Below are 17,264 nucleotides of genomic sequence, written 5' to 3'. Positions count from 1 at the left end.
TCCCGGGCGCCATCTTGAGTTCATTGTTTCTATTACAGTACTTTTTAGGAAAATAAGACAAGTAGAAATGACAGATTTTGATCTATCAGCTAGGTTTACCTTAACAAGAGTACAAGGGAGTACAAGTGCACTCTGATGGAGGCACTGCTGGTGATGTTACCATCTGTTATTGAGTGCTCACTAGCAACACAACCCAAAGGAGGTGGTGTAGAAAGTTGTCAACAGCACCATCTCAGAAAAGAGAGTTAGCTTGGCCATAATGAGGAATTCCATGCTTATTATCCTCAACCTCCATTATTGGATACGGCATATTGTGCCACGAGGCAGACTGTAACTTGTAACTCACATGGTAGCGGAATATCAGTTGACATGTCTCCTGGTACTGAAGGATGGGTATTCCCCAGAAACCTGCCAAAGCTTGCCTTCTATTCCTCAGAGTTGTTGTCCTGCCTTCTAATGTCCTGTGAGGGTGTTGGTATAGCACATTGGGGGAAAAACAGACAAGAATATTTCTATCCAAAGCCAGCGTGGACGTAATTATGTTCAGTCTGATGAACCAGGCATGGATCGCACAGGGAAAGGTTGTGCCAGTACCTGAGTAAGTGGTAAAGGTGTTGGCTACCTACCTCATCTACGGCCTCATCCACCAATGTCATGAAATTCAATTCCAACTTCTCCTCCTCCCATTCATACCTAACAGAGGATGGACAATGGTGCACATAGGCAGCGGCCAACTGTCTGCACAGTATTTCTCTATAGTGCGCCAGTTGTTCCTCCCTCTCGGCACCCATTTTGGACCGGTAACAAGGATCCAAGAGGGTGGAGAGCCAAAAGTCATCCCTATGCAGGATGTTGACTATTCGGATGTCACTAGTTAGGCAAAGCAGCAATGTGCGGGCCAACTGCGCAAGTGACTCTGAGGGACTTCTGGCCTCTATCTCAACTGTATATTACCACGGTGCTTCTGGGTCATCTGCCTTGTCTTTTACCTCCTCCGGATGCTCCTGCTCCTCCTCTCCTGTCACCCGAGTAAAAAAAACACTAATTTACCCAGAATCTGCTTGTGCTCCAATGTCCCCACTGTATTCATGTGGCTATGAGATGTAGTCACTACTTCTCCAGTGCCCCGACCAGACAGATTTAGTAGCATCTGTTCCAGGACATGAAGCAGTGGAATGAGATTATTCATCCCATAGTCCTGGTGACTGACAAATAACGTGGCCTCTTCAAAGGGCCTGAGCAAACGGCAGGTGTCACACATGAGCTGCCAGTGGCTGACATCAAAGTTACACAGGGGAGTCCTCCTGTCCGCTTGTATCACCAAAAAATCATTAATGTCTTTCTCTGTACATACAGGCAGTCTAACATATGGAGGCGGGAATTTCAACGGGTGGAAACATTGCATATCAGCCTATGTTGCGGGAGGCCGTTCTGACGCTGCAACTCAAGGAGGGTGTGCTTGGCTTTGTAAGAATGGATGAATTGCATGTACAGTTTTTGGAATGTCTTGCAGATGGGTTGAAGACTTCAGGAACCTTTTGACAACCAGATTAAAACACGTGCACCATGTACGGCACATAGACCATCCCTCCTTTGCCGTTGTCATTTGGAAACCCTTACATTGATTTCTACTTGTATGGCGCAGAGCATTTCCTCCCCTGTGTGACTTTGTTGGCACAGGCATAAGAGGTGTATAACTGTGTGACACCGCTGTGCCCTGCATATGTGGTATTATGGATCAGCACTTGTGGAAGCTGAGGTGGTGGTGGAGAAGGAGGAGGAAGAGGCGGTCATTGGTGCAGGAGCAGCAGTTTAACAACGTGGAAGAGAAAGCAACGTCTCCTGTTCAAATTGTTGGTGTGGCTGGGCGGGGAGCCCATTCACCCAGTGGCCCATAAATAACATGTACTGGTCCTGACCGTAGTCACAGCTCCACACGTCCGCACTGCCATTCACCTTAAAAGAAACCGATATGCTCAAGGACTGGCCCACCTTCTGTTCTACATATTTGTGAAGGGCTGGTACTGCCTGTTTGGAAAATAAATTTTGGCTCTGAACTCTCCACCTCGGTTCGGCACAAGTCATTAGTTCTCTGTAAGGTGCAGAGTCCATGATTTGAAAAGGGAGGGACTGCATTACCAACAACTTGAACAGGAGCACGGTCAACTTCTGTGTCTTAGGATGGCTTGCTCCATATAGTTGTATCTTTGTAATCGCCTCCTTCAACGACTGCTGGTGCCATGCGTAGCGAGGAGCAGAAGCATCTGGACCGGGAGATGATGTCAAAGACAAACAGCTCCCTTTGGCAGAGGTGCCACCACATCTGAGACACATTTCTCCCAAGCCAGTGTATGCTGACGCCGCATGTGTTGACGTCGGGCCATGGTACCAACATTAGCTTTCTGGCTATGCTTCACTTTCCGCCCGCAGATTCTACCAATACACATGCTCAGCTCCTCTGTTGTCTTAACAAAAAACTGAGTTGTGGATTATATTGCTTATTTGGACCGGCAAAGCGGGTTTTGTACACCACGGTTGTTTGGCTCCCGACCTCGCACTGTTGCCACCCTGCTGACTCACGGCCACAGTATCGACTTATTGCCTGCTTCACTGCCTGATGCGCAAGCTGACAACCTCGTTTCCCGATGATGGTGATGAAGCCCTTGCTTCACCCGGCTCCCAAGTGCAATCAGCTACATAATCATCAATTTGTGTTCCCTGTCACTGCTATTCTCCTCAATGGTCTCAGTATGCAAAGCCTGACTACTTGCAAGTGCAATATAACCTCCCATACCACTCTCCACATCTCTACTTTCCCGCCTACTGCAAAAAGCAGGGGATGTCTGCTCCACCTCTTCACTGCCAAGCAGCTGCTCACTTTCCACAAAGAGTTTGTCCTTGCTGTATAATGGTGCTGAGCCCAGACCACCTAGTACATCTATGGCTGAGGGAAATTAACTGGACAGCGGCTGGTTGAGAACAGGTGAGGGCCGCTGACCTGCTGCTGGGCCATGCCAACTAAGGGTTGTATCTGACAAACCCACAGACTCTTGGCTGGGGTTGTCATATTTCATTTGGGAGGAAGTGGATAACTTAGTCAACCAATTGAGAACCTTTGGGTTGTTGATCAACACATTGCCAGTAGATGACAATAGCAGTTCTGGCCTCACAGAGTCACCCCTGCTGCGACGTTCCCTTACTGTGCTGCGACCTGTGCCTGCTCTACCTGCCACCTATCTCTGTGACATATTAGTATATTGACACAGATTCTTTGATATCAAGTTCAGCAACAACAAAAAAAAAAACTTTTTATTTTGTGAAGTGTTATTCCAAGGATATTGCTGACCCCTATAAAACCCCCATGTTATTAACCATTTTTGGGTGAGTGTCCTCTTTGATTTGAAAGAAGTTCAGGTTCAGATTCAAGTTTGGATTAAGTCCCATAAACTAAACTAACATTTTTTGGAACTTCATCCGACTGTCCAACCCAAACTTCCACAGTGTTGCTCAACACAAACTGTATCTCCTCTTCAAAGTTACGTGATGAAAATTTTTAAATAACATTTTTCTTTATTCGTTAAAGATAATTTAGTTTTAAATTTATACTTTCCATTAGCAAAAACAAAGAAGGCTCAGGAGACGGAGGCAGGAATCTCCATAGACTTGTTTTTTCTTGTTCCTTACCTTTGATTTAGTATATTTATATCTGTGGTTGCTCCCATTATGACTGCATGCACGGAGGTCATGACTTCGATGTTGGGCTTTCATCACTGACTTCTAAAATAATCAAACCTTTGAATATGAAAATCAACAACAGAGAAATTTCTGATGTCAATATTGTGAGTAACCTGTATATGATATTACACTATGTGGTCTCAAAAATTCCTCAAAAACTGTGTGATTTGAAAATGTATTTTATTTAGAACCGAGACAAATGTTTCCTTGCTTCACATCAATTGTTTCAAATTGTGTAATATAGTTAAGATACTTTTGAAAACTAATATTTTCTATAACATTCTTCTGTTCTATATGCAGAAAAATAATCTGACTGTGGTAAAGGAGTTTTTTCTTTTAGGATTTCAAATCGGTCAAGATCTAAGATATTTTTTGTTCAGCCTTTTCTTTGTGATTTACTGTGGGACACTATGTGGGAACCTCCTGATCATCACCCTGGTGTCCACCAGTAGGATCCTCCACACCCCCATGTACTTCTTCATCTCACAACTGTCCATCAGTGACATCATGTTGATTACAAATATTGTCCCTAATATTCTTCACATCCTTCTGAATAATGGAGGGACCATTACTTTAATTGGGTGTATTACTCAGTTTTATTTCCTATGTGGCCCTGAAGTTTTTGATTGCTTTATACTTGCGGTGATGTCCTATGACAGATATGTGGCCATCTGTAACCCCCTCCGTTACACCTCTATCATGACAAGTAGACATTGTGTGTTATTGTCTTCAGCTTGTTGGTTATTTGGATTCTCTTTCATTTTGATTTTCATCATAAAAATTGCTAAGTTAATTTTTTGTGGACCCAATATCATTGATCACTTATACTGTGATGTTGTCCCATTACTAGAACTTGCCTGTTCTGATACATTTATAATCCGCTTGGAGATTTATCTTCTAGGTATTCCAAATATCTTCATTCCAACCACAATTATTATCTTGTCTTATACTCATATAGTGTTAGTAATCCTAAAGATCCCATCCAGTACCGGGAGACAGAAAGCCTTCTCCACCTGTAGCTCCCACCTCATTGTGGTCTCCATATTTTACTGGACACTCTTCAGTGTTTATCTTGTCCCTACAAATGGCCTCACACTCACCATGAACAAGGTTCTCTCTCTGCTTTATACTGTGTTTACTCCTCTGATCAACCCCATTATATACAGTCTGAGGAATAAGGACATTAAGAAAGCCGTTCAGGAGACCCTTCATAAACATAATTTCTGGTAAATTAAAAAGTTGAAAAAATAGAAAGAAGAAACTTTTATGAAACGGAATGATATTGTTTCAATTATAAGGAAATATAGAGGGATAAAGAGATATCAAATGCCTGGGTAGAGGGACAGACTATTCAATTTTGTCAGGCTTATTACTGCATCTCTTTTATCTTTTCTCTGTAGGTAATAAATAGTGATGGAGATGGAGGGCAATGGTGAAGACCAGGCGGATCACCTCAACACAAACCCGGCCAGTATGTCATAAAATCAATGGCACAGATTACCTCCGACTTTGTTGTGGAAAGGGCCAAGCACATATTGGCTTGCTCCTGTAGCCACATAATTCTCATCGGGCCCTGTGATGACTACTGGATCACCACAATGTTTGAACCTGGTAACTGCAGAAAAATGGGGTCTTTTATTCACCTCTAGAGAGCGCAAGGACAAATTAACTTCTGGACTTCTAGGCATCAGAGCAGATGTTTATTTTGGCCAGGGGTAAGGCCCGTTCCACACTTGCGAGTGTGATGCGATGAACTCGCATCACACTCGCAATGCATGCTGCTGGGAACGCACGGCCTGAACGTTGCACACCGGGACTGAACTCAGCATGTCAGTTGAGTCCCAGCGTTCGGGCCGTGCGTTCCCGGCAGCATGCGTTGCAAGTGTGATGCGAGTTCATCGCATCACACTCGCAAGTGTGAAACGGGCCTAATGCTTCTTCACACAAAGTGTAGAATGACCAACCGTCGTCAAGAATCGATCTAGCAGGATTTCAAAATTCCTTTGCCTAACACCACAGACTAAGTCTTTCCGTCAGTAATGATGGTTTGGTTATTTTGAAAACTTCTTGCTTACTATGCTATGATGCAGCAACCAACGTGATGCAACACACCTGTTGCCATTGTCTCCTACTTTCATCTACCACCAATTTGTCTTGTTTAGAGCTGACAGGATCCAATGCTACTGTTCAGGTTTGGCCTTGTGCCCAAACAACCAAATCAGAAAATTTATACCCCTAGCAACAAGCTTTTGCCAAGATTGCACAGGTGGACACCCCTGAACGATCATAGCCTTGGCTAGTGGAGAGGTATAAAATAGTGCTATTGATGTGCAATTTTTGACAAATTAAAAGGATCCAAATGAATTAGAAACATAACCTAGACTAATCGATCTAAATGGATTTTTTTTAAAGTTCACTTACCTTTAGTTATATTTAATGTTTAGGGCTATTTGCATAACAGTTTGGGCACCAGTGTAAGAATAAAATTCCACTTTTATCATCGAATTTCATCAGATTAAAAGGTGCAATCATTTTGGCCAAAACTATTCTGGTCTTTAACACAACAATTGTAGCTTATATGGATTGTGCTTAGTCTGGTGCGGTAATAAAAGTCAAGATTTATTTCTACACTGTAGCCTTGAACAATTGGGAAGAAGAAGCCGCTCCAAGGAGCACAATGTCCTGGAGAATACAAACATGAATCCTTACAAATGGAGATAGTATTGGCCCCCTTCCTGATGTAGTCCTTTCTGATTGGTCTCCTGAATCTTCTCAATGCTATAACTGTCTGATGTTTTTCATACCATGAATAAGAACCACCTGGTTCGAAGTGCATAGGTCTAGTCCAGCATGACCCTGACATTTGTGCAGCTTTTTAATCTACGATGAAAATAAAGTTTTGATGTTTTGTGGAAGTGCCGCAGCTCATGCAACATTTTTTCTATGCCTGATCGCTGTTTACCCCCACCCCTCTCCATAGAAAATAGTAGCCGCACAGCCGTCGATACGGCCAAAAATACAGCAGGCTCTATCTGTTTGCCGATATGGCTCGGAATGGTGAACGCTTGTTGTGCTCATCTTACTGAGCCCGGGCGCCATAGCCGCCTGTGGAGAGAGTATGTATGGCCACAGGCTTGCGACCATACATAAGTCCCTCAGACGACCGTGTGCATGAGGCCTTAGTTATATTTATGTATTGTGCCATCTAATGCAAGTGAAGTGCAGAGTGGAGGAAACTGCAGTGGCGAGGGAGCTTACTGTATAATAATAAAATTCTGGAAGGGGCTGTATATTTATAAAACTCAGAGGCTGTAGATCATTAAACTATATACTATAAATACTAAGGGGCCATAAATAAATTTATGCTATGGGGGCTGTATATATGGTACTGCTATAAGAGCTGTGTGTATATTAGTAATATTATTGCTATGGGGGATTAAAAATATTACAGCTATGGGGGATATATATATATATATATATATATATATATATATATATATATTTATATCTTCATTAACTCAAGTCCAGCAGCACCATGGCAATAGGAAAAAACATTGTGGGTGCAAATCCCAATGTGGCCTTTAATCACCAGGCAAGTAATCCCTTAGCACTCTGCATCCCATATATACTGGCTCAGATCTTGGGATATTGGGATATATCTAGTACTGGCTGTAACTAACAGACGACACCCGAGTGTATCACCTGCAGTCGGGGTGGGCTCAGATCGGGGGTGTTCATTCAAATAAATACCGCAGTTAGGGCTACTGTGGCATTTAAACTCCCTTCTGGGGGTCTATGCCCCACAATTGACCTCCCCATGTGCCATCTTCGGGGGATGTGGCTCATTCCTATGGCAGCCCTGATGTCCGATCAGGACCCCAGGGCTGTCTGCCGGCAGTGCCTATAAGATGGCGTCTGTGACATCATCTTAAAGGCACAGTTTCAGCCTACATGTGCATAGGCTGATACAGCTAATACCCTGCAATACATCAGTATTGCAGGGTATTATCATGAATCAGTATCAGATGATTGCTTGTTCATGTCCCATGGTGGAACTAGTAAAAAAGTAAAAAAAAATGTTATCCAATAAAAAATAAATTAACAAATCAATAAAAATGTCCATAAGCCCCATAACATATAAAGACACATATAAAGGACAAAAAATTCTAAATCATAACACAAACCCCACATATATAGTATCACCGCGTCTGTAACCCATAGAAATAAAGTAAATAATTATTCAACCAGCACAATGAACGCCTTAAAAAAACCTGTTAAAAACCTGACAAAAATTAACCTATTTAATCCCACAAAAAAATGCAATCAAAAGTCAACAAAAACATATATACTCAGGAATGATACTGTCACAAAGTACAACATGTCCCACAAACAAAAAGCCATTTACCAGCTCCGTAGCCAAGACGGTGATGAACAAATGATTTTTCCTCACATTAGGGTTTTATTGGCAAATTTAGTAAAACATTAAAAAAAATATTCATGCATGGTATCCCCGTAATCATACTCACCCATAGAATAAAGATAACATGATTATTAGGCTGTACGGGGAACATCAAAAAAAAGTAAAAACATCCAGGTCTACTCCTGACCTCAAAAAATATTCCTAAATTTTCAACCCCAAAATGGTAAAACTGAAAAAAGTATCTCATCCTGCAAAAAAGATAAACCTGTCCCATGGCCCCAATAACAGAAAAGCTAAAATTTTACAGCCTACAAATGGGGCAAATGAGGAAACTAAAATCCTGGCAGCTGCAGGTCCCTCCTTCCCTTCTGTGCCTCGCCGTGTGCCCATAAAACAAGTAATGGCCCCTTTTGGGGGTCTCTGTACTGGGGAGAAATTGCATAACAAAATGTAAGATGGGTTTTCTCTTCTTATCTTTTGAAAATGTGTAAATTTTAGGGCTTAATGAACGTATAACCGGCACAATTTGACCATCCTAAATTTCACCTCCATTTTTATTTCATTTCTCTGAAGATCTGAAGGGGTTAAAAATCTTCCTAAAAGCTGTTTCTGATAGTTTGAGGGGTGCAGATCTGAAATTAGGTTGATACATAGGGTTTTTTTAATGCTAAATATGTAAAAGTTCATTAAAAACAGTAATAATCCCCGAAATAGTCAATTCTGAAAATACGGAAAAATGATATTTGATCTGTAATTGATCATAATAATTGATCATAATAACGTATATATACTCCAGTATAAGCCGAGACCCCTTATTTTAACACAAAAACTTATTGACTTGTGTATAAGCCGAGGGTGGGAAATGCATTTTTCACAGCCCCCCAAGGCATCTGGTGGCAAATTAAACAGTGATAAGTCATAGCCGGAAGAAGTCACAATGAAGTCCTCTTCCTAATGAAACAGATTGTCACCTGTAAGGTATTACATGCAAATGATGTATGTCTCACTGACTGACTACTAGCGTGTGAGACAGCAACAGCCTTGATTGTGATTTTCGTTTCTTCTTCCCTGGTGACTAAGATGTCGAATTGGTATAACCAGCAAAAACTAATTTTTCTAACCCATAGCGCATCTTTTAAGGGCATATATATATTACGCTTGGCTAAGATATATTTTTAAAAATCTGAATTTTTTTAAACTTCCTTCTCCTGCCCCTTTCTCTTGGCCATGTATGGCCACTGTATGGTTGTATGAAAGCAGTACACACACCACATCTGTTGGGGGGTCAGAGGGTTTGGGTTTTGTTCTTAGTGCCCTATACATTCTCTCTATACCTATCATTTCTGCTTCCTCTTGGCCTACCAGAGCTGTGAAGCCCTTTTCCGCCATCTTGAGTAGTGCCCAGTGAGTGTGGCATGGGGAATTTTTTTATGTCTGCCAACGCTTTGACAACAAGGGATAGCACCTGCAAGAAGGTCTAGACACCACGGCCATCTCTTCCTCACCTCCTTACTTATGACCACTTTCTAGGCTCTCAATGTAGGAGTCCTCCTCCGCTTTCTCTGGTGCTTTGTGGGCCTCTCAGATGATAGTCTGGGTGGCTTGCGGAGCAACTTTCTCAAGAATTTGAAGTTTGAATTTCACTTGTCTATGCTAGGACCTGGATACTTTACGGGTCCACTTTCCTGTATTTGACCATCCTCCGGTCTCCCTCATGCTGCTTTGTGGGCTAAAGGATGAGAAGCTGTGAGGGGTCGAGGTATCACGTGTCCATCAGTGTTCACAGCCCGACTCCGCCCCTGGGTTTCAGATTTGGATTAGACTTTGGTTAAAGTTGGGATCCCTGAACCAAACTTATATTGGAAGCTCTTCTAAATCAGTCAAACACCAACTTACATAGGTTTGCTCAACACTAAACACTGCCAACGAAACTCCTCTACAAAGTTACATGATAAGTTTTGAAATTACAATCTCATTAAATTATTTCATTAAAGAAAATGTTGCAGAAGAAGAAGGCTCAAGAGACAGAGACAATAATCTCAAAAGATTTGTTTCTTTCTGGTCCCTTACCTCTGATTTAGTATATTTATAACTGTGATCGCTATCATTATGGCTCACATTGATGTGGGTGAAGACTGCATGCACTGAGGTTAGGACTGTGATGTTGGGCTTACAGGATATCACTGAGTCTACGGCTTTGCTTCAACAAAGAACGGAGATTCTTCCAGATAATAGAACCTTTGAAAATGAAAATAAAGAACAAAGAAGTTTTGGATGTAAATAGTGTGAGTAACCTCTATATAATAATAAACATGGTCTGCAAAAGATTTCTATATAGTTGTCCCAATTCAAAATGTATTTTATTTAGCACCTAGACAATTTCTTTTTTATTATTTGCCTAATTTGTTCAAAAGAAGAAGATGGATTTTCAGTATTTAACACACAATTGAATGTGAATGTTTTTGGTTAAGTTAAACTACTGCTGTTGTTTTTTTATTGTTTCAAATTGTATAATACATAAATATATGAATGGTCCATACAAAAAATATGGTGGTAAGTTGTTCCAGATTAAATCAAATCAAAAGACGAGGGGGCACTGTCTCCATCTGGAGAAATCAAGGTCAAATCACCGGAGGTGACAGGGCTTCTTTACTATGAGAACTGTCAATCTGTGGAATAGCCTGCCTCAGGCGCTGGTCACAGCAGGGACAGCAGAGAGCTTCAAGAAGGGTCTAGATGCTTTTTTACACCTAAATAACATTGATGGCTATGTTATATAGAATTGTTTCCCCTAAATCCCTTCCTCATCCAATCCTTGGTTGACAAGTTGACAAGTGTCTTGGACAAGTGTCTTTTCTAAACCGTATAAACTATGATACTATGATACATTTAAAACACACGGTTTTTGATAATCATAATATTTTTTTTCTGTTCTATTTGCAGACAAAAAATCTGACTGTGGTTAAAGAGTTTTTTCTTTTAGGATTTCAAATCAATCAAAATCTAAGATTTTTTTTATTCTGTCTTTTCTTTGTTATATACTGCGGGACAATATGTGGAAACCTTCTCATCATCGCCCTGGTGTCCACCAGCCAGAACCTCCACACTCCCATGTACTTCTTCATCTCACAGTTGTCCATCAGTGACATCATGTTATCCACAGATATTGTCCCCAAGATGCTCCAGATCCTACTGAATAATGGGGGGACCATTACCTTTGCTGATTGTTTCACTCAGATTTATTTCTTCTGTGCAGCAGAGGAATTTCAATGTTTTCTTCTGGCGGTGATGTCCTATGACAGATATGTGGCCATCTGTAACCCCCTCCGTTACACCTCTATCATGACAAGTGGACATTGTGTGATATTGTCTGTAGCTTGTTGGTTATTTGGATTTTCTATTATTTTGATTTCTATAATAAACATGGCAAAGCTCATTTTTTGTGGTTCCAATATCATCAACCACTTCTACTGTGATGTTGTCCCATTACTAGAACTTGCCTGTTCAGATACATTTGTCATCCGTATGAAGATTTATGTTCTAGGTGTTCTAAATATCTTAATTCCAACCACTATTATTATCTTGTCTTATACTCATATAGTATTAGAAATCTTAAAGATCCCATCCAGTACTGGGAGACAGAAAGCCTTCTCCACCTGTAGCTCCCACCTCATTGTGGTCTCCATCTTCTACTGGTCTCTCTTTAGTGTTTATATTGTCCCTACAAATGGCCTCACACTCACCATGAATAAGATCCTCTCTCTGCTATATACTGTGTTCACTCCTCTGATCAACCCCATTATATACAGCCTCAGGAATAAGGACGTTAAGAAAGCCGTACAGGAGAAAATTCATAAACATAATTTCTGGTAAATTAATAAACAGTGAAGAAAATAGTAGAAGTATTTTTTTATGAAACCTACTATATTACAATATATTCCCACAATTATAATAAGTCATAATTTTTATTTGTATATACGTAGTGATGGGTTGGTCGAAATTTGAGCTTGAAAGGGGCTTTAGGCTGAACTTTGAAGTTCAGTCTACAGACAACATGGGTGTCAATGCGCAGCCACTGAAGCGTATAGTGGCTCATTTGGGTCAGGTTGCCCAGAGGCATGGAGAAGCTGTCCACAGTTGGAGCTGTCTCCTTCTCCTCTGCAGCTCACCAGCCACGTTCCAGTGATGCCCATGAGCTGTTATGGATGTCATCTTATTCCTCCTCATCTGTCTGGTCATCATTACATTCTGAAGAACTTTTTGTAGTTGGCCAAAGATGGTAATTGTAGAGCTGATGGCGTCATCAGTGCTGAATATATTAGTAGCATTTTAGAAGCATTGCAGCTGTAAACAAATGTCCTTCATGGTGGCCCAATTGTTGGTGGAGAATTGACTCACCCGGGTGTTCTGGAGTTGGAATTTCTCTATTGCCTGCTGCTGCTCACACACACTCTCCAGCATATCTTAGTATCATGGTAAATCATTTTAGAAAAATACATCAGTCCATCAAGTCCAACAAATTGATTTTACCATCCACCAATACCTCAAGTCATCTATTAAATAAAACCAAGTGTATGTATGTGTGTGTGTGTGTAGGTATGTATGTATGTCCTCTAAAGGAATCTGCATCGTCGCGTCTTCAATCACCCAGAGAATGTCAGAGATGGTCAGTGACAAAGACGGACAGTGACAGTCAGAGAGGCACAGAGAGCGTCAGAGACAAAGACAGTCAGAGAGAGACAGATACATATAAGATATATTTTGTTAACCCATTCTAGTTTATTATAACAAAGAGCAGTTATTTTCTATCCCGGGCAGTAAAGGGATCTACAGCTAGTATAAAATATAATTATGCTTTAGATTTCCTCGACCCACGCATAAACTTACATTTATCCATATTAAACCTCATCTGCCATTCATCAGCCCAGGCTTCCAGTTTCCACAAATTATACTGTCCTCTTCTGTATAAAATACTTTACAGAGTTTAGTATCATCTGCAAATATTAAAATCCTATTTTCTAAATCCATTATGAGGTTATTAATAAAAATATTAAAAGGATGTGGTCATAATACTGACCTATGTGGCCCCCAAGGTAAATTCAAACCAAACTGAGAATGTGCCATTAATAAAAACCCACTGTTTTCTATCACTATGACAATTTGCATACCCAAATAAAGAGATTTTCTTTCAGATATAGTGCCGCTGTGTGCCATTCTGTGACAAGTTGCTGTGCACTATTCTATGACAGCAAGACTTTTCTGATTCACAAAATTGTATGCACTATCCACTGACAAGAGTAACATTGTAATCTAGATTTATTGTACCTTTCACTGACAGCAAAACTTTTCTGATTCACAAAGTAGAGTGCACTTATCACTGCACTTATCACTGCCTACAAAATGTTTTTATTAGCTGTTCAATATGATGAGCACTTTCAGGATCCACATAATACTGTGCGCTATTCATTCACAGGAGCAGCTTTGATAACTATGAAGATGATTTATAATTATTATTATTAGAGCTGAGTACTATAAAGAAACTAAATTGTTAAGACTAGAGATAAGCGAACATACTTGTCCGAGCTTGATGCTCGTTCGAGCATTAGCGTACTCGTAACTGCTCGTTGCTCGGACGAATACTTCGCCCCCTCGAGAAAATGGCATCTCCCGCCGTTGTGATTTTTGGCGGCCAGAAACAGAGCCAATCACAAGCCAGGAGACTCTGCACTCCACCAAGCATGACGTGGTACCCTTACACGTCGATAGCAGTGGTTGGCTGGCCAGATCAGGTGACCCTGGAATAGACTAGCCCCTGCCCGCGCTGCTCGGATCATTCACTGTCTGGATGCCGCTAGGGAGAGAGCTGCTGCTGGTCAGGGAAAGCGTTATGGTGTTCGATTAGAATAGTGTTAGGCAGTAGTGATTCTACAAGAACCCAACAGCCCTTCTTAGGGCTACAATAACGTTTTATTTTACTTTTTTTTGGTTTTCTTGTGGCTGGGCTTGCTGCCATTAGTAGTGCAGCTAGTACCATATTGTGAGGAATTTGCAGGGAGACTTGCGACCGTTGTGTTTAGCTCTTAGTGACACACAGACATCTCAAACACCGAAGTGGGAAAATTTATTAGGGGTTTGATTTGAATTAGGCACAGTCTGCTGATTTATTTTTTTTTTACGTTTATTTCTTTTTATAACTCAAAGTAATCTGGCAAAGCAGTGTGCTTTCAGTGTAGGCTAGAAAATAGCCATCGGAGAACCCCAGCGGCTTATTTAGGCCTACAATAGCGTTATATTTTCCTTTTTTTTGGTTTGCTTGTGGCTGGGCTTGCTGCCATTAGTAGTGCAGCTAGTACCATATTGTGAGTAATTTGCAGGGAGACTTGCGACTGTTGTGTTTAGCTCTTAGTGACACACATATCCACCTCAAACACCGAAGTGTGACAATTTAATAGGGGTTTGATTTGAATTAGGCAGAGTCTGCTGATTTTTTTTTTTTTTTACGTTTATGTTTTTTTATAGCTCAAAGTCATCAGGCACAGCACAAAATCCAGTTGTGTGCTGTCAGTGTAGCTTAGAAACTAGCCATAGCAATAGGATAGCATCGTTTTGTTTAATTTTTTTTTTCTTTTTTTTCCTAGGTTCATCATGTCTCAAGTTACTGGGACTCGTGGTAGAGCACTGTTGAGGCCAGAACAGTGCAAAGAGGTGATGTCGTGGATTGCGGACAATGCTTCTAGCCATTTGTCCACCAGTCAGTCTTCCACGCAGTCCACCCATGTCACCGAAATCAGCACTCCTCCAGCTCCTCCACCTCAGCCTCCTTCCCCCCAGTCTGCCCCCTCCCAGCAAAATTTGCCATTTGAACCGGCATACTCTGAGGAACTGTTTTCTGGACCCTTCCCACAGTCACAAACCACTTGTCCGGTTGCTGCTGAGCTATTTTCCGATGCCCAGGTTTTCCACCGGTCACAGTCTGTGGGTGATGATGACATTATTGACGTAGTGGAAGAAGTGTATAAAGAGGTGTCGGATGATGCGGAGACACGGTTGTCAGAGAGTGGTGAAGTTGTTGTCAGGGCAGGAAGTCCGAGGGGGGAGCAGACTGGGGGATCGGAGGATGATGAGGTGACAGACCCAAGCTGGGTTGATAGGACGGGTGAACACAGTGCTTCTGAGACGGGGGCGAGTCCTATAGCAGAACAGGTTGGAAGAGGCAGTGGTGGGGCCAGACGGAGAGGCAGGGCCAGAGCTGGTGCATCAGCGCCAAATGTTGCCCGTAGTTAAGCTCCCGTGGCGAGGGCTAGATTTTCAGAAGTCTGGAGGTTCTTTAAAGAAACACCGGCTGACCGACGGACTGTGTGTGCAACCTGTGCCAAACCAGGATCAGCAGGGGTTCCACCACTACTAGCTTAACTACCACCAGTATGCGCAGGCATATGAATGCTAAACACCCCACCCAATGGCAACAAGCCAGTTCACCTCCGGCCGGGCACACCACTGCTCCTTCCCCTGTGTCATCTGCTAGTCAGCCCCCTGCCCAGGACCCTGGCCCAAACACCTCCCGTGCGAAAACTCCAAACTGCTTAGCCTGGAGATGCTGCCCTATAGGCTGGTAGAGACCGAGGCCTTTCGAAACCTCATGGTGGCGGCCGCCCCTCGGTACTCGGTCCCCAGCCGCCACTACTTTTCCCAATGTGCCGTCCCAGCACTGCACAAGCACGTGTCAGACAACATCATCCGTGCCCTGACCAACGCCGTCTCTGACAAGGTCCACCTGACCACGGACACGTGGTCGAGTGCTGCCGGGCAGGGCCACTATATATCACTGACGGCACATTGGGTTAACTTGGTGGGGGCTGGGACCGAGTCTAACCCTGGGGCTGGTCATATACTGCCGACGCCGAGGTTTGCGGGGCCTACCTCGGTCCAGGTCTCAAAGGCCTACTATGCCTCTCCCTCCTCCCACCCCTCCTCCACCTCCTCCTCCGAATTACCATCCGTGGGCATGGCGCCATCAGTCGGTAGCTCTAGGCACAGCAGCAGTGCTGTCACTAAGTGACAGCAGGCGGTGCTCAAACTGCTGGGCCTAGGCGATAAAAGGCACACCGCCCAAGAGCTATTACAGGGCATCACGGCGCAGACTGATCTGTGGCTGGCACTGGTGAACTGCTCTGCAACTTGGCAGACTGACACATGAGCCATGCCTGGCCCATGTGTTAAATCTCATAGTTCAGCGTTTCCTCAATCTGTCTGATTTGCTCACGAAGGTTCGCCGCATCTGTGCGCATTTCAGGAAGTCCAGCACAGATGCTGCCACTCTCAGGGCAGCGCAGCGCCGCCTCCAACTGCCCGCTCACCGACTGTTGTGCGACGTGCCCACGAGGTGGAATTCAACATTAACCATGTTATCCAGAGTTTACCAGCAGCGCAGAGCGATTGTAGACTGCCAGATGTCAACTTCCACCAGAACTGGTAGTCAGGTCAGTCAGCTTCCTCAAGTCTACAATGAGGAGTGGACGTGGATGTCTGATATCTGTCAGGTGCTGAGTAACTTTGAGGAGTCAACACAGATGGTCAGTGGCGATGCCGCCATCATCAGCCTCACCATCCCGCTGCTTGGCCTGTTGAAAAACTCTCTGGTCAGCATGAAGTCAGAAGCTTTGCACTTGTCACAAAAGACGGGGGAAGAAGATTCCCTTGTTGATAGCCAAAGCACCCTTAGGTCTGTTTCTCAGCGCATATCGGAGGAGGTGGAGGAGGATGAGGAGGAAGAGGAGGAGAATGTTGGCGAGACAGAAGAGGGTACCATTGTTCAGTCCTTCACTGTTTAGCGTATATGGGCAGAAGAAGAGGAGTTGGAGGAGTTGGAAGAGGAGGAAATGGAGAAGCAGGCCAGTGAGGGGAGTGAATTCTTGCGCGTTGGGACTCTGGTGCATATGGCAGATTTCATGCTAGGCTGCCATTCCCGTGACCCTCGCGTTCAAAGAATTTATTCCAGCACCGATTACTGGGTATTCACTCTCCTGGACCCACGGTACAAGCAAAATCTTTCCACTCTCATCCCTGGAGAGGAAAGGAGTGTGAGAATGCATGAATACCAGCAGGCCCT

The 17,264-nt window shown here is 43.0% G+C and overlaps 2 protein-coding genes across 2 annotated transcripts; both read left to right on the top strand.

Moving 5' to 3' along the window:
• Nucleotides 1-4,029: 4,029 nt before the first annotated feature.
• On the top strand, nucleotides 4,030-4,965 carry LOC140128665 (olfactory receptor 5AP2-like). Its single transcript, XM_072150363.1, has one exon. The coding sequence runs from the start codon at nucleotides 4,030-4,032 to the stop codon at nucleotides 4,963-4,965; it is 936 nt and encodes a 311-aa protein (XP_072006464.1).
• A 5,299-nt stretch (nucleotides 4,966-10,264) lies between these two features.
• LOC140128664 (olfactory receptor 5AP2-like) lies at nucleotides 10,265-12,028 on the top strand. Its single transcript, XM_072150362.1, has 2 exons — nucleotides 10,265-10,279; nucleotides 11,099-12,028. The coding sequence occupies exons 1-2, from the start codon at nucleotides 10,265-10,267 to the stop codon at nucleotides 12,026-12,028; spliced, it is 945 nt and encodes a 314-aa protein (XP_072006463.1).
• The last annotated feature ends 5,236 nt before the right edge of the window (nucleotides 12,029-17,264 follow it).

The sequence above is a fragment of the Engystomops pustulosus genome, chromosome 4 (genome assembly GCF_040894005.1).
Source record: "Engystomops pustulosus chromosome 4, aEngPut4.maternal, whole genome shotgun sequence".
NCBI lineage: Eukaryota > Metazoa > Chordata > Amphibia > Anura > Leptodactylidae > Engystomops > Engystomops pustulosus.
Note: the sequence above shows the minus strand (reverse complement) of the source record. Positions and strands in the feature narration are given on the sequence as shown.